Here is a 23,846-nt window from a genome sequence, read left to right as displayed (position 1 = left end):
GCTGAAGAAATGTCATATAAAGATGTACGATAAAGTATGGTTACATTTACTGTTGCACAGCCTTTAAATATTCATTTAAAAAGTGAACTTCAATAAATAAATGTGGTTCTTGTTTTGTTTTAATAACTTTTGTGTCCTTCCTCCACACCAATCAAAGCCCAGATTGCCCAGAGTGCATCAGTTAAGACAACAATATCTAAGCTTCATGAGGCCTGAGTATCAATTTTGCGAAACCATCATCAGTCATTGTGACTTTCAAGCAGAAAGTTTCCATTACCCCAAAGTAATCTGTGCTCGAGATGATGAAAGTGATACCAACCTGATTCATGGGAGAATTCAGAGGAAGAGGAGACCTCTGACTCATCGACTGCATCCCCATCTGAGCAAACTGGTTCATTCCTAAAAGTGAAGGACAGAAATAAGTCAAAGGAGACGTGTGTTCACAATTTTCCACGGTAGAAAGTAGATCAAATAAAAACGAACTTAACTACAAAAGGTAAATATAAGATGCTACTCAGATTTGAAATGCTAGTTATGAATGCACAGTTCCATTCACCTATATTGTGTTGGGACGGCAGCATAAATCTCATGGACAGAAATGTCCTCACTGTCTACACACCACTAGAAAGAGGCATGTGCTCATATTTATCTAGGATTGCTTTAAAGCCAACTCTTCTGCAATCCATCAGCCATCCAATACACTATATTAATACTTTTGTCTTTGTATCCACCTTTGATCTGGGCGACATTTCTGTAAGTCCAGCTGACTTTGTAATGATGTAATTTACACTAGTAAGAACATACCTGCTGGGTTCTGCATCCTGTTGACCATCTGATTGGGTCCAACTGGTCGGACCATGGACGGATCGCCGTGAGGACCATCTGACAGAGTAAGAAGAGTTGCAGGAATCACAAAAGCCCAACATGACTAAAATATGTTTAAAACGGTGAGAAAAACTGGATCATGGGGCAAACAAACTTATGAGTGGTGTGCAAATGTGCATGATCTCTTTTTCAAAACAGATTTTTTTTCATGATGGGCAGTTGTATAATGTATATAGACACATGCCAGATAACATGAACACGGCAGATCCAAAAGCCGAGCCATTACTTATATGCGTGTCTATGTACGTAGAAGTGTGTGAGAGAGGTAAAAACAGCACAATTACTTACTTGGGGATTGCCCAGGGACCATGGGCGGCTGTCCCATGCTGGGAGGCAACTGTGGGAGGCCTGGAGAGGCTATGCCAGGTTGGCCGGGCATCATACCCTGCTTCTGGAGCCGTGTCCTTCTCTTTTCCTCCAGCTCCTTTTGGATTTTGTAGATCTTCTCTGCCAGCAGATGGTAGTATTCCGCCTAGAAAGGATAACGTCACAGTGAGAGAGGATGTTACAGGAGGATTCATGGCAACAGTGTAAAAATGCTTTTATTTCCTCATCCCTTTGCTGGAAACTGATGATCATACCACAATCCTCTGCACGCATTGGTTTCTTACCCTACTGTTGGCCGACTCGTACATATCTCCCTCTACTTTTCGAGCGTAGGCCACTAGATTCTCCATCCGCCGGTCCTTCAGGGCCGCTGGATCAGGAGTGGGGAAGATGGCCTGCACACTACTCTCACACATGCACAAACAAGAAGGACACACAGGTACAATTAACTTGAGGAAAGAGGCACCCAAATGACATCCAGCACTGAAGATGATCCGACACCTCCATCTATACTAAACGTATCTGATCAATACTGTCCACACTGTATTCCTTGAGCTGTTAATTCTATATATAATTTCTTACCATTAGCATCTATAGTGCTACCCTGCTCTACATATACTTATACCTGCACTGGAATGTCTGCATGTTTCATACTTCTTCATGCAACATAAATATGTAGTGCATTTATAGCCCTTACGGCAAGCATACCTGCACTTCCTTGTCTCAGTTTATATTGTTTGTGCAGATCTCCAATTTTAATCTACCAGTTACATTATTTTATTTCTTTAGCTCAAGGCGATAGTAAATGTCTCGGGGACCCTGCAAGACACAGCAAACTCACAGCTTATGGACAAGGTGGTTGCGGAGGTCCTGCGTGATGTCTTCATGCCAAGACTTCCTCATGCCTGCAGCAGAAGGAGGAGTTGCCGTGGGCATGGAGCTCAGGCTCCCTAGACCATCATTCATCAAACTGGACAAAAAATAAAGAGAAGGGGAAAGGAAGAAGTGAGACTTTAGCCAATACAGAACACATTTTGACTTTCTCAAAGTCAGTTACATGACAGCAGCCTGACCAATAAAAAAGCAGTCCTACCTCTGTGCATTCATATTGCCGTGCAACAGGGCATTTGGCAGTAGGCTGGACTGTTGGTTGGGCGATTGCACCCCAACTCCACCATTCACTCCCATTGAGTTTCCACCTGGAAAGAGTTTTAAAGCTGTAGTTATAGAGTTTTAAGGATACAAAGTTGATTGGCCGACAACATAAGACGCATCTTCATATTAAAAATGTTCAGGCTAAAGGCATGAAGTGATTCAAAGACAGCTGGAGATTATCCTTCCTAGCATGACAGTGAACCTGTCTCGTGAAATAAAGTAATTGACTGCGAGTCAGTCTACAGCTGGAATAGATCAAGGAGGCCATTCACTTCTGACGCCAAAGACCATACAGCCTATACAAACACCTGTTACCACATTACTTAAGAGCCACGCTGAGTGAATTTGGCTGACTCGTGCGCCATTACAGGACCCGACTTAAAAAAAAGAAAAGGTCTTTTAAAGCTCCTAAATATATGCAGACCTTAGATTTGAGAATATTTTGTTGCCCACGCAAGATCAAGCATAAACATCTGTGGATTGTCCTTGTAGTTTACCATATAATTAGAAATACACACAATAGCATAAACAAACTAACCCATGGTGTTCAGATTCCTCATCCCTGGCTGACCCGGCAGCCCCTGGTTGGACAGGTTGCCCTGTGACGGCTGTTGTGGTATCTGGTTGCCCTGGTAAGTGAGACCGAGTGCAGCGTAGGCCCTCTCTATCGAGCTGGGGTCAATCTGGTTGGGAGGGTTAAGGTTTGGGGTGTTGGACTGTCCACCAGGAACCCCTGAACCTAAAGAGTTCACCAAGCCGACTCCTGCGCTGTTAACAAGAGCTGTCAAGAGAACGGAAGAGGTAACAGAGGATGAACTTCTGTGAGGATTTACACATTTCATAGTAGATGATGTGCAATAATTCAATGATAAGAGACAAGATCATGTTTACTGCTTAGAGACACGCGCGCACACACACGCACACACACACAGAGTGAGAAACACTCACACTGCTGATTCCGCTTGTCTCCAGCATTTTTCAGTGGCAGGCATACAGGACAGTCATGTCGTGTGCAATTCTTCCAATGAGAGATGATCTGTCTGGATGAGGCACAGTGTGCCACTGGGGAGAAAAGACAGAAACAGAGAGAAGTTTGAGAAAATGGAAAAGACATGGAAAAGAGAGCGAGGAAGAACAAGTGAAATGAGAAATTTTGACGGGTTGAAGGAGGGAGATGAATAATGAGACAAGAAAGGGATGAGAGAAAAGGGGAAAACCATCAGTGAAGAGGAAGAGAGAGAAGCCAGAGACTAAAGTTATTGTATGAGTCATTCAGTAAAATAAAACTACATCCAGATGAGATGGAAAAAAGGAAAAGTTACAGTAGAACAGAAAGATACAGAGAGAATAACTCATTCTGATATGACAAAAAAAAATGAGCGGCAAACCAAGAGGGAAATAAACACAAAAAATATGTGAAAATGAATTGCAAATACATGACAACTTTAAACACTGCGGAGTGTTTATTATACAAACCATACGCCATGAAACCAGCAATCAGCATAATTAAACAGACTCACCCTGGCAGGACTTGCCAGCCTGGCAATGAGTCATGTGGTTGAGCACGTTCTTCATGGTGCGGCAGTGAGGCAGGTTGCACTGCCGCACTTCCCCGTTGGCCTGCTCCCTCCGCTGGCACTTGTGCGCGTGGAGCAAAAGGACCAACTGTTGTTGAATCAGCTTTCGTTTCTCCGGGTCTGCTGTAGGGGGCGCTGTGCCGGGACCAGCCCCGACGGCATTGAGCCCAACCTGGATGCCTCCCGCTGCTCCTCCTCCACCGATGGATACACCACCAACTGCTCCAGGCTGCTGCTGAGAGGCCTTGGGACAGAGTGGAGGGAGGAAGCATCGATGCACGTTAACAAGACTGCAATGATCAGGTGTTATACCACTTACATTGGCCAATTTGGCAACAGATTGGCAGCTAACAAATCAATGCAGTGATAAGTCCCTCCTCGACTTCATAGTCTAACATCAGTTTAGAAATTAAATCAACACGGTTGCATGTATGGCCGATTTTCTTGCTGAAAAATGTCTAGTCTGTCTAACTGTCACAAGAACGTGTTCACATTGTTAATGCAAGTCAGAAAAAAAGCAAATGATTACAGAGTTTTAATCAGCATACAAAACAGACGGCGCAAAGTTTTTAGAGACACTTACACCTTTTACAGACTCAAACCAGGAAGTTAATAACCTCTAGTGACTCGAAACAGTCGGACAGTACAGTTTTGCGACGTGGCTAATCTTACATCAAAGGGTTTTTATTTCTCCCAGGTATGTGAGAACATGGTAATGCTGAATTAAGCTACATCTTTACTAAATCCCATGCATGATAAACAAGTCAATGATCATACAGACTCAGTCCGGGCTGCTTCGCCTTTGAGATGGCTATGAGTTTGTCGAAAAATGTTGTAAGATAAATTGCACTATTAGACGACCAGTTCTTTATTTATCACCATCAATTTCAGAAGCTGTTTAGAAATGCCTGGGGACTCATTACTGATTAAACAAAGATGCAGGGGTGACCCCTTAGCCTCCCACAACCCTCCAGGTGATAATAACACCGTGAACCTCATGCTAAACAGTTTCCAAATCTTATCCTAAAATGCAGGTGTTCCACATCAGATTAAACAAACGTTATTAACCGCGCAAAATGTGTCTTAAATTGCTTGTTTTAATTTGATGAATGCCACTATATGTCAGCGTTCCTGAGATGTGATCATCAGCATGAACAACACCCCGAAGCTGCTCTATAGGCTACCTGTTACATTCTGTTTGTGGACAAGTTCAATTCACAAACCGGTGAAACAGTACAAATAAGAATTTCATGCAAATGCATCAGTTAGAGTGGTGAAACAAGGGAATCAACTCAAATTACTACAGTGGTCATCACCGAGTTGTAACAAAAAGAAAGATACTCAGAAAAGAGGAGTCAGGTGCAACAGAGGATTTTACTTGGACAGCAACGTGAATTGAGGCCCTTGTGTCGTGCTAAATAATGGAAATGTCTTTTTTTTGTATTCTGCATGTGTTTACTTCAGTTGTGGATCACAAGGTGGGCATTGCATGTTGTCAGGTTATGTCTAACGGCAATACTCCAAGTCTAGGGATAAAAGATTTGAGAGAGAACTTCCTATCCTGCCTGGTTTTACACCTTAACACACCTGACCAATCACTGCACGAGGCGGGCGGGATTGTAAACACGTAACAAAAATGTAATGTATTGTTGGTTTTGGAGCTTTTCACGGCAAGTTACCACACTAATCATTTTCCCAATAACTATTTCAGTGGGACTTTAGTGGTTACTAAAAACTACAATGCTTTTTTGTAAAAAAAAACAAAAAAAAACGTCCAAAGTCAAAAACTCATCTGGTTCCAGCGAGGACGAGAAGTGAAAAGGAATGATATTCTAATTTTAGACTATTTGGAGACTTAAGTATGAATTTCAAATTTGATCTACAGCCATACAAATTACTTCTATGACAGCTACAGAGTTTATCCACTTGCTCTGATCTAAAACAAACACATCTTACCATCCCAGGCATGCCTTGACCCGGTGGTGCCTTCTTGTCCATGCTGAACTGAGAGGCCATATTGTTGGGCATACCCGCCTTGTTCTGGAGCTGTGGGCCCAGCCCTGCTCCAGGGAGCCCCTGGCCAGACTGGCCGTACGGACCACCATAGGAGCCCGCATTGGCCATCATACTCATCTAGGGAGCAGGTGTGGAGACAAGTTTCATCGTTAAGAGATTAAATCAATTACTTTTCATGTGTTGTGAAGGAAAAATGTGAAGTATTACAATATTTACTTCTTACACAACCTTAAAACCTACAAAAACAACAGACTACCTATGTATCAAACTGCATTGGAAACAGACGGGTTCACTTTGCAAGGGAAACTACATGGAATCCCTTTTTGAATTTTACTTGTAATTAACCCTTCATAATGAGCCCCTATTGTGACTGTTTAGTTACAATATTACTTTCTCTTGACCTCACTTAACTCCACGGGAAATCAATACCAAAGAGATATCGAAATGGTCTCAGATCCAGCCTATTCTATTTTCTCCCATTTCCATATTGGGCAAACATCTTCTTTATTGACAGCAAAAATGTGAAGGAATTTAGTAATTGTTGCTCTGGAACATATGCTATGTGACATAATATATTTCTGAGAAAACAACTCCGCTAGAACTGCATATTTAATAAAATACTGTGTTTGCTGTTGCACCATCACAGTGGTAAAACAGAAGAGTTACGGCCAACAATTCAACACAGTTGTTTGCAGTACCGTCTTTGCACAGTCGACCAAAACTATCCTGTGGCAAATTGACAAATCATGTGGTCAACCATCAACACCACAGAGTGAACAGTGATGCGGCTGTGGGTCCAACCCGCAACCACATGCACTCCTGCACCGGTTCTGAAGAACTCAACTTCAGCATTCTCACATGAGCAACTAGTACAGGTCTAGTTCAGTCTAGAGCGCAACTCGGGCCTGAAAAGATGTGTCTGCCTTTTGCGTTATGAACGACACACTAAATGTAAATAGCAGGAATTTTCCTTTAAAAAAAAGGAATGCTTTAAACAAACTCAAGAAATTCCATTCAAACTAATCACATATCCAGCTATTTATTTTTGCTGCAATTTCCAATTTATATTATACATATAAAGCTGTAACATGCAAATCTCAGTACTTGTTCCAACTACTCTCAGATAGTCGTGGTAGAGCTATGACATAGTGACCAAATATTAAAGTTCCATTTTGTGTGTAAATGTTCATATATTACAACAAATTCACCACAACATATTTGATGGGAAAAAAAAGTTTCATATTTGAAGAGAACTACATGCAAGTGTGGGATTCAGCCAGCCATTAAAAACACACACACACACACACACACACACACACACACACACACACACACACACACACACACACACACACACACACACACACACACACACACACACACACACACTTTGTTTAGTCTGGCATTTAGAACATGTTAACTTCAGTTTAAAATCTTTAACATACACAAATTGTAATTGTAGCTATAACAAAGTTGAGTGTGCTTACCTTGTTCAGGGCTCCGGGTTGTTGTGGTCTCATCCCTGCCTGACCCCCGTGTCCCATTTGCTGACTGCCCTGCTGCTGCTGGAGGGTTTCCGCCAACAGATTACTACTGTTACCCATGCCTGCATTGCCAGGGTAACCCATTCTCGGCGCGCCATTCATCACCTGGCCACCCATCAGGCCTTGTTGCTGCTGTCCAGTGTTGCCTTTCTGGGCACCCATCATGGCAGCTGCCCGGTTGAGTGCTGCCACACCTCCAGCCATCCCAACCTGCTGCATTAATCCAGGTTGCTGCTGCTGGCCCTGAGGGGGCATGCCTTGAGGTCCACCAGGGGACCCGCCGACACCCCCCATCATCCCCATGGAAGCCCCGGGTGCTGTGCTGTTGGGAGTAGGGCCACCCTGCTGTGCTGGTGCGCCAGCGCGCAAGAGTTCAGACAGCTGTTTGTGTTTCGTAGCTGCATCCTGGCCTCCCAAACCAAGGCCTCCTCCGAGTCCACTCAGACTGGTATGGAGTTGGCTGACATCCCCACCATTGGTCAGACCCAGGTCCGAGGAACTGATGAGCTCATCTGGGAGGTCATGCTCCAGGTCAAAGAGCGAACCAAAATCTAGTCAGGAAAGAAAAGAACCCCAAAACATGCATCAGCTAGATAAAACTTTGATACGGTTCACAACTCACAAAGCTACAATTTTTTAAGACTAACATAAGTGTGGTACAATGCTAACATTAGTTTGAATTAATCTGTAGCCCAAAGCTGGACAGCCGGTGCAGCAGTAGCTTCCTCTCACAGCCCGGGGTTCTCTCCTGGGCATCAGTTTGTGGTTTGATAGGTTGCCAAACATGGAGAGTGAACGCAGTAGGGTCGGGGTGAGAAGCCGCAGGAGTAAACACTACAGTACCCAGATAGGTGTGTGCATTGGATCCATCTGTGTTCATGTGCTGCGAGAGCAGGAAACGAAGGCGCTATAAGAAGGAATATCCACTGCAAATGGGGGGGCAAACTAAAAAGGGAAAGTAGTCGTAGAATATTGAACTATGTTAAAATCCCAAATCGTTTTTTCTTTAGTACACCTTTCATCCAAACACTATTTAAAAATAGACAGCGCCCGTGGTTGTCCCCAGACCCATAACCAGCATGTTTGATGTGATTAATGGTGGCTTCTGGCATGTCAACATCTTGTTCAATTTTTCTTAAATAATGTATACACACGTGCTGTGCCAGTGTTATTTCATCATGCATTAGTTTATATACTGTAGTAAATGAAACATGCATCAAGCTTTAAATTCACGTTTACGTATCTTCTAACATAGTTGGAGAGCAATGGTTTGACCAGCAGTCTTTGCACATTTGACCAACACTGTTTTTTTCTGTTCTAAGAAATATTTGTGATACTATACATATCGTTTTATGGGTATTCGGTAAAACAGCATCGACTAAATATCTGAATCATCATGGATCTCTCTGTATCGATACAGGAAGATGCAACAAGAGGTGATGCCAAGAGTTTAAAGCTACTTGCTCAATACGTATAAAAAAAAACATAAACAAGTTTAATTCCCAATCAAGTGTTGAACCAATTTTGAAAAAGAAGTGCAGCGCGGTGTCACCGTGAATGGTGCGTTCACACGAACGGGGCTTCAACCGCGGTGCAACTGAGAAACTAAAAGTCTTTGAAACAAAAGACTCGACCGAAGACGTTTCAGACGATCTCGTCCATTTGTTTAAACGTGACCACGCAGTTAAAGTGGACCCACGGCCACATCTCCGGCTGGGCAGCGACGCGTTTCGCAACTTTAATTAAGTGTCGAACAATAGCCCATTTTTCCACAATAGAGCCCTGAAAACACAGCGTCGGCTAACGACACGTGAAGTCCACAGGATTCATAACCGCAAACGGGGTTTTACTGCAACTGCAGAATGTGTTAAACCCACGATATTTAAAAAGGTGTAAGTTCGTGCAGGCTGAGGTCTAGATGGTTACCAAAATCACTTGATTTTGCTGCTAGCCCGCTACCGAGCTCAGCTGAGCCGGTTGTCCGCCGAGCTAACGAGTTAGCTCGCTCGATTCCCGTTACTTTCTCCTAAAGCTACTTCAGAAACGGGACTTTTGTCTCCGCTTTCACGGAGGATTTGTGGAGCTCGTCGTTGAACGCGTCCGCGCCCTCGTCCTCCCGTCTCGGTAACTTTTTTAGGAGCAAGACAAGTTGAGGCGAAGTGGGGTGACTCGACTCTTCCATTGTTTGGAGGAGGATCTCAGTGAGACGCTAGCTAGCCCCGTCGAGGCTAAAGCATCAAAACATCCCTCCAGGAAAGTTGCTCCTGCAGCAGCACCACACAGCGGTGTGCCCCGGCTACCCTCAGACTACCCCTTTGTTATAAATAAAAGATACACATGTATACATTTATGTGTATTTATGTCCACACGCGTTGGTTTAGTTGTGGTGTCGCTGTGTCAGACAAACTAAGTTGCTCTGCAACTCCGCCGGGACATCAAAGACCGACCGGTAATTAATACGCCAACGGTCGAAGCTAGTTTCGTATTTTATCTCCAGCTAAAGCAAAAAATAAAAAAAGCGTGCAACATATTTACCATTTCCATCACTGGCAGACACTGAGAGAGCTGGAGAGGACAGCTTGGGCCTCTTGGCTGAAGGCGGGCCGGACTCCAGGACATTATCGGCCATATTTTTGACGAATATAAAAAAAAAGGTTGCTGTAGATCCACGGAGGGAAAACGTAGTTCCTTTATGTGAGTCTCCTGCTCCCTCCGAGAACCGGTCGTGGTCGTTCCCCCACCGCTTGGGGGACGGTAGGGGAGAAGAGAGCAATGTTGAACTCCTTCCCTCGGAGTGCTCCCTCTCTCTGTTTTATCCCCCTCTCTGGGTTTATCCCCCTCTGGAGATAGCGGCCCCCCTCCCCTGGCGGAGATTTAGTTTCTTCACAGATTTGAACAGGAGGAGGTGGGAAGGTGGAGCCGGCGAAAAGGGCAAGCGTGCGGCCCTCTTGACAACCTCATGCAGCCTCTTCAGCGACACAGAAACCGTCCCGACATCCGTCCTCCGTGCTGCACTCAGTCCTGTCCGCCATCGTCCGCGGAGAAAATCCTGTATTTCAGGTCTGAGCCGATCCAACGGAGGAAAGTCTCTCGGTCAGGGCACGGAAATGATAATTACGACCCAGTAACGCGAACCGGGATCCAAACCCCCTCCGTGTTAACTTCTGGAGGCCGATCTCGCTCATGCAACAGTTACTGGAGCCTCGGTGGCGGTTACCGTCCCTCTCACCTGATCGGACATCTCCCGGGTCTCGATGCCGCCGATGCCTTCGCGTTTGCGGACCGAGGAGGCGGTCAACCGCAGAGCGGAGACCCCCGGCAGTCGCTCTGTACCGAGGGGGTGGAAACAACTGGCATTGGCTTAACCAGTGAGTGAATAAATAGTTCAAACAGTTCTGCAGGAAGATGAAAACACCGGATCGAGTCCCGCACTTGCAGCTACTCGGATAAAAGGAACATATATTGCGGATGTATACGTCCAGGCATGACTTTTTTCTTTTGCACGTGCATGCCGACTACAATGTGCACTTAGTGTTTGACCATGCAAGGCACTGGGTCAGAAAGAAACAGACTCGTGTTTGCACGTTTGGTTGTTGCAAGCATCCCCCCCTTTTCCGCGCAAGTATCGCAGGGTCGCAGTCTGCAGGATTGGCAAATGTTGAAAAACAAAGTATTGTCAAAAAAACAAAACACTGCTCTTGTGCAATCGATTGAGATGCCGGCTCCTTTGACAGTATAGTTCTTGAGGGCAATCACAGCGCTAATTGCCAATCAGCGGGCAGTCCGATTGATCCAATTAGTTTTTATTTTGCAGAGGACGATCTGTGGGGTTCCTTATCTTGTGCTCCACGAGAGGTTCCTCCCCCAGGTTTCGCTCGGTTTAAGCACTTGAAATCTCAGATTAGGAAAAGAATGATGCATACATTTTTTTTTAAAGAAAGACACCCGTTACTCACTGCTTGTATGATGTTTTGGCCATGCCGGTGAAGAGAAAAAGCACCAACCGGAGCAGAGCCAGGGCGACAGGCGAAAATGTGATCAAAAAAAAAATGACGATGGGTCGCTCAGAAATGATGGCTATTTCGGAAGCAGAAAGCTTCTGATCGGCACACTATTATTGACACCCCCTTAACACATTTTGGGCTGACAAAATCCTCTCATTGACTCTTTGTGATGGAGAATGCCCCCCTTCGTGTTGATCCTGGCAATTTTCCCCTTCCTTCTCTTTAAACCCGTCTTTCTTTCCACCTCTCCCTTCTGCCCGGCAGCAATTTATTTATATAATTGTCTATGCGGATCCTTTCCTTCCTCCGCGACGGACACATAATGATTTTTCATGTTGATGTTTCCCCCTTTTCGCAGGTTTTTCCTCGTTATGAGAATATTGAGCCCTCTTCCGCCTCTCCTCCGTCTTCGCTCCGCAAAACACCCCCTTCCTTGGATTTGTCGGAGTATTTCCTTCTCATGCATTCACATATAAATATATATATATACACACACATAAATAATTATATATATATATATATTTATATATTTATCGCCGACTCGGTTTTCCCTCCACTGACGTCTTATCTGTTCGGTGATGCTTTCTCTCTCTCTCGGTAACACGGACAGGATTTCGCCACTCTTTCGGTCTCCGCTGGTTCCCGGAGTGGCTGTCGCCGGAGTCGCTCCTTCTCTCGGTTATCTCCTCCTGTTTCTGACGGTCTGTCCGCACAAACAAAATGGCGGCTTGTTGTTTCTACTCCTCTGATACGGGGGGAGGGTTGAAGGTACAGCAACATTAGGCGTGAAGGGGAGGAGGGAGGGAGGAGGGAGGGAAGAACAGGGGAGGTTGTCTTCGTAGGTGTTCGGGATTGTCCGGAAACCGGTTCCGTGCTGTCGGCAGTGGCCGAGTTCAATCTGTAGGGGACAGTGGCGCTCCATCCTCTACAATCAATGTTGGAAAGTAACCCTATGAGTTTACTCAAGTACTATACATAAGGTACAACTTTGATGTACTTTTACTTGAATATATACGTAGTATGCTACTTTATATATTTACGCCACAACACTTAAGTGGGAAAATATATGTTTTTTATTCCATTACATGTACCTTAAAGATATACTAGTGACTGTGCATATTATAATTATTCACTTAAAACATCTGATCCATTATTGCAGTATAATAAAAATAATAAACAAGCTCCATCACAACCACATGGTGTTACCTGTCAATGCATCAATATTAATACTTCAATAAAAAACACTGTAAAGGAGCTTGGACTGCATCAAATGTTACTTATGCCGCCACATACAAATATTATCAAGTGCAAAATGTACGTTGAGTATCAAAAGGAAAAGAAAAGGCCCCTGTAAGTGTTGCATTTCACCACTGATCATCACTTTATACAAAGCTGTTCAACACCAGCATCCATTTATGTTCTCCCTGTTTAAAGTTTTAGTTTTTCCTTATCCACTATGAGGGTCCAAGAGCAGAGGGTTGTGTATGATGTACAGATTGTAAAGGCCCCCTGAGGAAAGTTTGATATTTGTCTCAAAATCTAAAATTGACTTAACATCCTTGACACCAAAATATGACCAAGAAAATGTTTTTTCATTTCAAAAGTTCCAATGCTGGACACAAGTTGTGTCCTTCACTGAAAAGGCACACCGTTATGCCAATATTAGCTATGGATTTGAGAATTTCACACATTTATAAAAGGCTTTGGTATAAAAGGTTTGATGTGCGCCAAATCAACTAATAAACTATCAACCGTCTGATAACACAGTGAAAGTATGACTTGGTCATTTCAACACCAAATAGAGCAAATCATGTGACGTACAAAAATAACCCATCTGTCACGTTGACTTCAGAGCCTCCTTTAACGTGTGTTCACACACACACACACACACACACACACACACACACACACACACACACACAACCCTTTAAAATGTATTTACGCATGTTTTTGCATACGCTTTTACTCCCTCCATGTCCGTATTTAATGGATATTTGGCAGAAAATGCAGCTTTTTTTTAATAGATATTAAGAGACTTAGAAAAGTTATTGTATCAATCCCAACTTGTGCTTTTCAATCACCTTTGTGTTGAGTTGCTTGAAGCGTTCCCGGCGAATGTTTGACGAGATACAAACTCACCAAAAGATCCGGTTTTATTAATCCTATGATCCACTGAAACCCCTTGACATTTAGGTCTTGTCACAGCGGCACACAGGCGTAATTATGGTGTTGTGCATGATCGGATCCCTGGAATGACTGACACACTAAATAGACTGGGACCATAATTCATTCCATCATTTACACCCGTCTTTATACACTTTGTCGCGTCAAAAAGGCTGATGTGAAAAAGGCCAATTGGCTGCTTCCAGAACACTTCCAACCATCAAACATATTACTTTTTGTTCGTTTGAAATTCATTTCGGATTTAGATCACTCCGTTTCATTTTGACATTAAATGGTGATTTATTTGTATTACATTAAACCTAAAAGCTAAATTAAATGTTGAGTCATAATGGATAAAGTATTGTAAAAACCAACTCACCCTGCAGACACGGAGCACCGTGGGTCGCCGTCTCTCTGGACACATTATGAATTAAAGTCCAGACTTAACTCCGCTTGAGTCTGCTAAGTCCCGGCTGTCTTTACTGCCAGACGCTTAACTTTTTTGACCAGTCACCAGTAACACAAGTATAACTGGAAATGTAGAGTGAAAAAAGCACTGTTGCTTTGAATACCTGCCGTCTGTGTACTGATTTACAATTGTGGTTAAAATGTTGTCCGGAAGTATGCTTAAAATGTCCTGCCAAATCATTTTTATGGACACCTGTGAGCTAATCAGAAACAAGCATTTTTAATGGCCTTGGTATTAGAAAACAGTCTACAGACAGTTTCTAAAACTGTAACAAATACAGCGAGTCTCATATTGTATTTTAAAGGTTCTAACCCTTTTTGGTACTTTGAGTAACAAAAAAATAAACGATGATATGCTTGAGTATGTTAGAGTTTAGTACAAAAGCAATGTTGTCAATCCACCCATTAGTTCTTCAGCCTATATTCTTTAACTTGTTTCTATTTTTTATTTGTCAGTGAAAAAAAAAGAAAAAGGCATGCATTTGTATTGAAAAGGAGAGAATACGATCTTTTTAATACACATAAACGTCATCTTTTAAAAAAAGAAAGAAAGAAATGGATCACATTTCTCTCTGTTTAAATACACAACACGCACAAAATCTTTTCAGTGAACACTTAAAGTCATTTCCATGTATTGGTTTAATCATTGCCATCATTCCAGGTTTGTTGGGAGCAGTGGTTTAAGATCGGTTTATCTTTATTCATCACTTGTCTGTTAAATTGACTGCCCTGGTCCTTCCTGCTGCTCAGTGAGTGAATGTACAGCACACACACACACAGAAACAAATTAAGTGTTTGTACGTTGGTTTCAAAAAGTTATTTGAGAGAGAACAAACACATTATTGTATCCTGGTGTGCCACAATTGTATCAATCACCCGTAACATCACAACACTCAACGTATGTATTACACATGATCAAGATCAGTTTCCATGTGAAGGTGCTGTAGCAAACATTGTTGAGCAGGAACACGTCAGTTACTGGGTGTCATACGTGCGTGAGCTCCAAAGCTCCACCGTAACCCCGTCAACAACTAAACCCACCTTTTAACCTTGAGCTCTTCACCATCATTCACTGTTGGAAACCACAAACATGAAACTGGTTTCTCTGAACATTTAGTTTGACAACAAACTATGATCTTTCTACATTTTAGAGGCCTTACTGAGACCAATAACCGGAGTCTTGCAGTGTTCTCCCACCCTTCACGCACCTGGGCCCCGAGCTTGGTGATGTCATCCCAACAGAGACGGTTGGAAAAGCACAGCACTCGGCCTGCCGCTGATGTCGAGGCTCACTTGCCGGTCTCTCCCTGCCCTATCTGTGGGCACAGGCCTTCTCTACGTCAGCGATGGTCTTTGGTGCGTCACAGGACAGAATCAGAGGGCCTCCCTTGTCTCGAATCACCACATCGTCCTCAATCCTGACGCCCAGGCCGCGGAATCGCTCTGGCACCTGGTCATTGTCCTCGCTGATGTACAACCCTGTAACAATAGGAGGAGGGGAAAGTGGAACAATGTGACACATGCAGGAGAATGCACAATTGATCATGTGTAATGAGTGGCGGTTACTGCCCACCACAGTATCTGGGACAGATTCAGTTTGGATTGTTTAAAACCTCTCACCTAGACTCACAGCCAAAGCTCCACATCTGGAGGAAAGAACTAAAGAGTAACGGGTATTCAAAACGCTGGTTGGTCTATACCTGGTTCTATAGTGATGGTCATTCCTGGCTGTAGAGGTTGTGAGCGGGACAGCTCAGGAGTGTCGTGGACGTCCATGCCCAGGTAATGCCCAACGTGGTGGGGGCAGTACCGCCGTGCAGCCTGGGATAAGCACAATTCAAGATTAAAGCAGCTGGACAGAAGTTTGCGGTTGTCCCAAAGCAGCCAAACATTAATGACATGAAATTGAGGTGCCACTGACTGCGGCTTACTGTGGTGAATAAGCCTCATCTGATCGTTTTCTACCTAAACAACCATATCCAGGGGCCACTACACAACAAAATTAAAGGCCAACCCAAATGTAGGTCCTAATGTCAGAACCACAGCTCACCGTTTTTTTTGTAATGACTTGGCGATAGTGTGAGGCAGGATTAGCTGTTTATTCCGAAAACCTTTTAAGAAGCACTGCTTCCAATGCTGGTGACCACTACACCCAAAACATTTGGATGCATTATGTGTGGAAAATCAAACAGATGTGCAATGTGTACTTCAGAGAAAACTAGTTTCATTTGTCAAAAACCCTTTCGAGAAATAAAATTATTTGCATGACAGCAATTATTACAATTCATTCTGAGTGGGACATGTTTAGACCAGATTTCAAAATCTGTACCAACACTTGTGCTAAGCCATGTTGTAGATGTTAAGCAGTGGTGGGCCATCAGGTCCTGCTAAGCCTTTACTGCTGGCCTAAACAGAATCACAAAGTCATAGCTATTTTATAATTTAATAGTTTTTCAGCTTATTTTTGCATTGTACAGCTCCTTTCTTCCTTGGTTGCTTTGCCTTCAGAGCAGTGCAGCTGGTTTAAATGAGAGCTTTGTCCAATCTGATTTTTCCCCCGTGTTTATGGGCGCAAAGCAGTTTAAGCAGGCCTATGCAGATTAAAGTATACGGAGAGTGAACGTTGTGGTTGATTGTCATGGACTTCAACAAATCAGATCTTTAGTTTGACAAGCTGGGTGCATTCTTTGACGTGCAGCGCCTGCGAGATGGCATGGACGTGTGTGATTGGTCAGTGGCCCAGCATGACCATTAACATGCGCTGTGATTGGTCAGTGGGGCACGAAGAGCTACTAGAAACTTCTAGCTTCTACCTAGAACCAAAAAGATACTTTGAAGCTCAGGCTGAAGCCTGAGAATTGGATTTGCTAGTGAATTTACTGATGACGCCTTTGGCACAGGGGGCTACGGGCATGTGGTGAGTGAAATGCTAGTTGTGTTACTATTTGTTTATACATCTGCAGTCGTATTTAATCATAAAGAAGCCACAGCACTGTTGCTGTTATTGTTACTGGTCGAGCCAGGACTGGGACCGGGGCTGGGCCTTTCCTCTCCCAATGGTGCAGCCGCTGCGCTGGAGATGTCTTGTGTGTGTGTGCAGTGTTTTACTTTTGTAAAGGTAGTTAAAATAGCTCCGCAGGTCGATCCACACACCTCGTTTGACCGCCATTCATGCTTGTTATAGTGAAATCGCGCTGTGTTTGGCATGAGGCAGCAATCTGTACATCACCACCCCCCCCCCCCCCCTTGACCCGCCCAAACTCTGCTGGTGCTGGCTGGAGCTGCAGATGGGGTGCCGACTACGAGAAGGCAGATAGTGTTTGGGAGGCGGAGGATCGCATGAGACACGCAGCAGGACATTAGAAGCGGGAATACAGCATAAAGGAGACGGCAACAACGACCCCATCAGCAAATCCAGAAGCCAACAATGCATTTTCTGTTTTTTAAAAGAGAAACCACTTGCTGTAAATTTACATTCAATTTTGGTTTGGCTTGCTTGTTTTATTTCCCTGAAAGTAGTAGCCACTGCAGGGAAGGAATGCGTCTGTTATAAAAAGTTTACAGAGCATATTGTGTTTCATGGAGGCTGTAATGAGGACATTTCATCATTTACGTTGGCCAAAGAAGCTTATGGCCATTTCCTGACCACAAACCAGGGTTATAACATAAATAAACCAAACATGTTGAAATTCAATGCCCTAAGGTGATCATCCGATAGTGCCATGGCCACCTCTGATGTAAATGATTGATATTCAAAGGCAGGGCAAGATTTCACTTCACATTTGCAATATAAAAATATAAAATGCTGCATTAAGAGCATGTGCCTGTAAGATAATATAGTGAAATATGATCTTGGGCTTCTATATTTATTAAAGATTCTTTGTTGCTTTTAACTTGAGGAGCAGCTGAGTATTTGGATCTGGGAAACATAACTTTCTTGTCCAGCAAATCATTTGCAACTCATCTTGAGAAATGTTGTCACTGGCAGCAACTTTGTTTTCCAAAGGCCAAGAGCTGCTTATTTGTTTTCGTGAAACTGCTCCTCATGTGGGACAAAAGCACGGGAATGTCTACCATCTGGAACACATTCTACTGGTTCTATTTCTCTCATCGTTACCTTCAGTACATCAGCGTCACTGGTGCTGGCCTTGACGAGGCCGAGCTGCCGGATATGTCGTCCCAGCAGAGCCAGCATGGTACTGTAGATGTGATCCAGACTGACGCCCGGGGAGCACAGAGACAAACAAGAGCGCTGGACCTCCAGGACGGCCTCGTACAGCTCGGCCTGGGCCGGGCTGAATCTGAGATGGAGGAGATGGAGGCAGCACAAAGTCAAAGTGTTTATTGACGGTTACTGAAAACATTCTCAAAAACACCTACTGACATTTTTTTTTTTTTTTAAATCTAAAATCTAGAGGTGTGGGAGATTTAAAAAAAGATGCATGTATGAAGCTAACAAGCTCTGTGAGTGATGTGCATGTTCAATGAACAAAAAGGTGACTCCTGTTTAGAAAAGATGGATTTCAGATTACAGCCAAGAAAACAATCATAGTGGAGAATTTGTAGTTGAGGTTTCTACATGCAAATGCACAGATGATCTTGATCAAACTTACTTTCCATTTACTGGCCATGTTCGAGTGATGTCACTGACGTAACCAAAGTATTCACAACCACCATCAAGCAGCACCATTTCACCATCCTGAAGGAGGAGAGAAGAGGAGGTACAACAAGTCAGTCATCGCGTCACGTACATAACCACTTTTCAGAATGCTTCATGTGGATGTTCATTGCACCGTATTGGATAGCACGGACCCATTAGCTCTTTCAATACCTTCCTTTACCTTGATAATCTGGTTGTTGTTTATGTAGTGCAGAGCGTTGGCTCGATTCCCTCCAGCAACAACAGGGGGATAGGCCAGGAAGTTGGCGCCATGGACACGATTCTCAAAATCAAACTGAAAGATTAAAATGAGATTTTATGTATTTTAAAAGACCTTGTGAGCGTCACATTTACTGTCATCTCTGCTCTCTCTTTATTCGCAGTAATGTCAAACTGGAACTATGAAAGCCAAAGCACAGGAACTGCCCTTTGACTTTATAACCTCTGAGCTCTAGAAGCTGTTGTCACACTTACTGCAATATCTGCCACAGTGAAACGGCCAAAAAGAGAACTAAAACAACACAGCTAAGTTATTGATTTGTCTCTTGTTCTATGTAAATAAAATGTACAGTTTTGTTGAACAGCTTCGTAATACAGTTAATTATTCCACATACGTTAAAGGCAGTAGATATTGTAAACTCCATCATGAAGAAAAAATACCCCGGCTCGATATGTGTTTCAGTTACCTTAGCAAAGAGCACAGCCTCATCCACGTCACCTTGAGACATAGCCATTGTCCTCTTAAAAGCCTGAAAAACAAGGATTTGTTTTATTTGTTTTACAAAATGTTTTATTCTAGATTTGCACACACACCTAATATGAATCTGAAAATACAAAGGGTGTAGATTCAGAATGCAGAACAGAAACATTATCTCTGCCGTCATTCCTTAAACCTTTGGTGCTCCGCTCCTCCTAAAAGGTGGGGGTGTGCCTGATTGGTCAGTAATCTAAGCGTACAGATCCATGAGAGGTGCCGTTACACGAGGAAACTTCTAAATAACACATACTAACTGTAGTTAACAACATGGAGACTTTCACCCAAGGTAAAGTCCTATATTCTTTAGTTCTATATCCCTCACCTACCAATTAAACTCTCATACACAAACACACAAACAGAGCACTTTGTTATGGAAGGTTCATTGTCATCATCATTATCATCATCATTATCATCAGGTAGGAAGAGGATGGCCTCTACCCCCCTTACAAGCTAGACTCCTCTTTTGTCAGTTTCACAACAGTCTAATCATTGTTCACAACAGCTTCATATTCTCTAATGATCAAAATAAACACACATAAGTGATGAAAGTAATTATATGATTGAAGGAGATTATATATATGTATTTACCAACCTGTGCCGTGATGTGACCTGCTTCTTGCATGAGCGCCACCTCTGCTGCGCTCTTGACGGCCCTCAGAGAGTGTATGAGGGGCCTGAGAGAGTGCGGCATCGGCCCCGCCTCTAACACGGGACCCACGTGAGTCTGGTGGAGCCGAGGGTGGGCGGGCTGAGAGCTGTCGTACCACAGCACTGTGCCTGAAAGAGGATCACAGGAGAGAGAAAATAAAGTTAAGTTCAGGTCCCAATTACCGGAGTTAGCTGTCAAATGTCAGTTCCTGTTTTTCTTTTCTTTTTTAGGAATACAGTTCGACATAGGTCATCTTCGAAAGGAAAAAGGATTTGCTATTTCACACACAATGCAATAGCTATTGGAGGGGCATTGTTTTTTGTTTTTTTAAACTTTCCAAAAGCAAAAAATAAATAAAAAAAGGGCAAAAGGGCAAGGAATGGATTAAACAGTGTGTCTGTCTGCTCAAACGTAAGCTACAAATGTGTGCATGCCTGTGTAACTAGCTTTCTATCTACAGTAGTAACTCCATGGGACAAGTTATTAGCGAACAACATTACATATTTAAACAGGAAAAAAACAAACTGGGAAAATATATCAGTTAAGTCTGACATCAGCTGTTCGGTCTTCTTCTTTATTTCGTGTCAAATATGTTACTTCTCATCCTCAATTACTTTTGTTCTGTACAAGTGAGACATTGCACAACAATACTGCAATACAATACTGCCTGTCCAAGTATGTTTGTTTATAACAACACTTGCAACCTTCCAACTCTATATTGCAGTACACAAACAATATTTTCATTGCACAACAATACTGCAATACAATACTGCCTGTCCAAGTATGTTTGTTTATAACAACACTTGCAACCTTCCAACTCTATATTGCAGTACACAAACAATATTTTCCCTGGTGTAGCTTTCTTTGGCCTCTGTCTTTGAGCATGAGCTATATATTTTATATAGCTAATGTACATATTTAAGACCCTGACACAAACTTTGTTTATTAAATTGTAAATGATTCTATTCATTTTTTTTAATTAAGTCTCAAATTAGTGCACTGTTTTTATTGTGATGCATCAATTCTCAAGCCAAATTCGAAAAGAAGACAGAGCAGTGGCCTATGTATCGATAGAATCGTTACATGAATCATTACATGTTCAGTATTGATACTTTGATATTTCTGACAACACAAAGCTCTAGACCAGAAAGCTACACAGGCCTTGCAACAATAACCAAGAGGGGAGCAACTTAACAAACACTCCCACCCACCCACCTTTAAGGCTCTTGAGCACAAGACCCAGCTCCTCTGTGCTATGAACTCGCTCTATGCCGGTCAAAGCAGCCGCCCCATCCTTCCCCGACCGGGGCCCGTCCCAGAGCTCTCTCCCCGGGTCTCTGCGGGGCACGAACAAGATGGCCTGGTCTGGTCGTCCTTTCCCGTAAAGAACCAGAGCACTGTCAGGCTCCAGGATGCCACTGAGGTAGAGGAAATCCTGAGGAACATTTGGCTCCAGGTTAATTGACAAAAACCTTTCAAACAGGGTTCCAATTGATAAAGAAAATGACAAACATAAAGCAGAGTCAACAGTAATGGTAACAATTACAGTATTCACATATAGTAAAATAAGGTGTGACTGTTGTGTTGTTTTTCTGTTACAATCAAAACCCCTCAAAAGGCAAAAGTAAAACAGAATATGAAGAAATATCAAAATTGAGATCAAACATGCACCTGGTTCTGGTGGAAGGGGTAGGGGATGTCATTGGTCATGTAGCGGGTTGGATGGGACAACACAACGGCCACATGGGTGCTGGAGGAGGCAGAGGGTCCCAGCCGGTCTGAATGGACCTCGATAAGCGAGGCCAGTCTGTGTCTGCGGAGCTCATATTCGGTCTGGCTCAAGCCTGGGGTCACCTCACCTGAGGAGCAGAGACCACACATGTGGTGCTTCAGTGTTAAACAGCAGCTCATGACCTGCACTTCCACGGCACACTACTATTTGTCCACTTGATGACAATTAAGTATTGAGCCGGTTGCAAGTTTCCCCTAAAAAGTGCAAATGTACTGGTCCAGCATTCCACCATGAACAATATTTACCATGTTTGATGAGGTGTGGATGGGTGAAAGGGCTGGGCTGGCCCAGGTACCGAGGTGGAACAGTCTTTGGTTTCAAACCTCCCAGTTTCACAGATATGTTTCTGTATGCGGACCAGACACATCCTGCAGACAGCAACAGAGACAGAGGATACTCTTGAACTGAGCACCTGCAGGTGCTTCAACCATTGCTCAAGTTTCATTACATACAGTATCAGTACTGTGGTACTGTATGTGTCGGCTGATAAGTGACAAGAGATTGCATTGTTAGTAGAGTAGCTCACAATTGAAATACTCGAGTAAAGTACAAGTATGTTAAAGTTGTATTCAAGTACAGACTAAAGGGTACCAACACTAGACTGGGCTCACCTGCACTCCAGCTTCGCGGTGGCAGCAGCTTGACAGCGGACCTGACCACGGCGCTACTTGAGGGCAACATTGCTGCTGCAACTGGAGGACAACTTTCAGTCACAACATGTCTTCAGTCGTAGACAGGAGGGAACAAAATGAAGCACGAAGCCGCCGACTAACGCGTTGTATTTACGGAGCAGGGTGTTGTTGCGACTTACCAACGTTCAAATCTTCACACACAACGAAAGTGTCTCTTTGGTTGACAGTTAGCCTCGTTAGCTTGATGCCCCCATGTTTGCTAATGTCGAGGACGTGGGGCAGCGTGCCCTGAGCTTTGCTTCCCAGGCAGAAGCGCTCAATCCCGAAGACGGTTGGAAACTAACGTATTAGTTGCAGCGTATTACCGCCGCCCTCTGTTTCGGAGCGTGGACCAGAGATTATGTCCTGCCCTTTAATAATCTTGTTTCTTTAATAAAACAATCCACCATCTTCTCTTTTTTAGACTGTTTTGCAACCCGTGATTACACACTTCCCAACCCAACAATGAACTAGTGGGATGCCTTCCTATTGCCATTTAAATGATTCAACAGTCAATTAATTCAACATCCTTTTGTTGTTATATACACTTCATATACATCGCATATACTGCATTTTTGCACTTTCTCTATTGTTTAATTTCCTAAATTAATAGGCTCTGCTAATGTGTATATTAAGTTTTGTTTAATATATTGAGTATTTTCATTTCGATATTTGTTCCATGCTTGCTTCTGTGACAAATACATTTCCCCAAGGTGATGAATAAAGTATCTATCTATCTATCTATCTATCTATCTATCTATCTATCTATCTATCTATCTATCTATCTATCTATCTATCTATCTATCTACCTACCTACCTACCTACCTATCTATCTATCTATCTAAATTGAAAAACCTAGTATTAGACTGTGACCTCTCTATAATTATCAATGTTATTATTATTGAAATTGTACAGAAACCTACCTCTTGTTTCAGTAGGCTTAATGCTTTACCCCAAACTATTCCCTTGACCAAGACTTGATTAACAGGATTTGTAAATCAATCTATAGATCTCTTTGTAGAGCTTGTTTTGATAACAAGTTCACCTCATTCATGTTCCTCGTTCCCCTTTAGACTTACATGTGCCCACATGAACATAATCATCATATCTAGTCTGTAATGTAATCTGAATCAGTCTGTAGTGTATACAGACTGGTGGTGTTAATTTGATCATATCAG

At 43.2% G+C, this 23,846-nt stretch overlaps 2 protein-coding genes across 4 annotated transcripts in view; both read right to left on the bottom strand.

Annotated features, from left to right (window-relative positions):
* The window catches only part of ep300b (E1A binding protein p300 b), a 34,502-nt gene extending 22,269 nt beyond the window's left edge, over window positions 1–12,233 (bottom strand). For both annotated transcript variants that reach the window (XM_068579617.1, XM_068579618.1), the window contains exons 1-12: window positions 10,040–12,233; window positions 7,448–8,055; window positions 5,901–6,077; window positions 3,888–4,188; window positions 3,316–3,429; window positions 2,906–3,148; window positions 2,306–2,411; window positions 2,054–2,182; window positions 1,497–1,614; window positions 1,174–1,357; window positions 805–882; window positions 320–399 (exon numbers count right to left, since the gene is read on the bottom strand). In XM_068579617.1, the coding sequence (XP_068435718.1) occupies window positions 320–399; window positions 805–882; window positions 1,174–1,357; window positions 1,497–1,614; window positions 2,054–2,182; window positions 2,306–2,411; window positions 2,906–3,148; window positions 3,316–3,429; window positions 3,888–4,188; window positions 5,901–6,077; window positions 7,448–8,055; window positions 10,040–10,133 (2,232 nt within the window). In that variant the 5' untranslated portion in view covers window positions 10,134–12,233. The remainder of the gene's footprint in view (window positions 1–319; window positions 400–804; window positions 883–1,173; window positions 1,358–1,496; window positions 1,615–2,053; window positions 2,183–2,305; window positions 2,412–2,905; window positions 3,149–3,315; window positions 3,430–3,887; window positions 4,189–5,900; window positions 6,078–7,447; window positions 8,056–10,039) is intronic.
* A 371-nt stretch (window positions 12,234–12,604) lies between these two features.
* Window positions 12,605–23,118, bottom strand: xpnpep3 (X-prolyl aminopeptidase 3, mitochondrial). Of its 2 annotated transcripts, none has more exons than XM_068579587.1 (12): window positions 22,809–23,118; window positions 22,609–22,700; window positions 22,243–22,365; window positions 21,877–22,064; window positions 21,421–21,640; window positions 20,149–20,333; window positions 19,486–19,548; window positions 18,981–19,094; window positions 18,753–18,838; window positions 18,257–18,440; window positions 15,840–15,960; window positions 12,605–15,618 (listed from the first exon to the last, which is right to left on the bottom strand). In XM_068579587.1, exons 2-12 carry the CDS (start codon window positions 22,676–22,678, stop codon window positions 15,452–15,454), a joined length of 1,521 nt encoding a protein of 506 aa, XP_068435688.1. In that variant the 5' UTR covers window positions 22,679–22,700; window positions 22,809–23,118; the 3' UTR covers window positions 12,605–15,451. The 2 variants fall into 2 exon arrangements, with proteins under 2 accessions (XP_068435688.1, XP_068435687.1); XM_068579586.1 differs by having other exon boundaries at window positions 22,609–22,689; window positions 22,809–23,117.
* Window positions 23,119–23,846: the final 728 nt, after the last annotated feature.

This window comes from Clinocottus analis, unplaced genomic scaffold (genome assembly GCF_023055335.1).
Source record: "Clinocottus analis isolate CAN_PGR_092001 unplaced genomic scaffold, fCliAna1.0.p SCAF_16, whole genome shotgun sequence".
NCBI classification, from domain to species: domain Eukaryota; kingdom Metazoa; phylum Chordata; class Actinopteri; order Perciformes; family Cottidae; genus Clinocottus; species Clinocottus analis.
This window is presented reverse-complemented; position numbering and strand designations above follow the sequence as displayed.

Excerpts from the sequence above, each read along its gene's own strand:
- xpnpep3 (XM_068579587.1), bottom strand. The coding sequence starts at position 22,678 with ATGTTGCCCTCAAGTAGCGCCGTGGTCAGGTCCGCTGTCAAGCTGCTG. Across the intron at positions 21,641-21,876 it reads ACCCCTTCCACCAGAACCAG|GATTTCCTCTACCTCAGTGG; the intron begins GTGCATGTTTGA and ends AATGTTCCTCAG. Across the intron at positions 19,549-20,148 it reads CAGGTCACATCACGGCACAG|GCTTTTAAGAGGACAATGGC; the intron begins GTTGGTAAATAC and ends CTTGTTTTTCAG.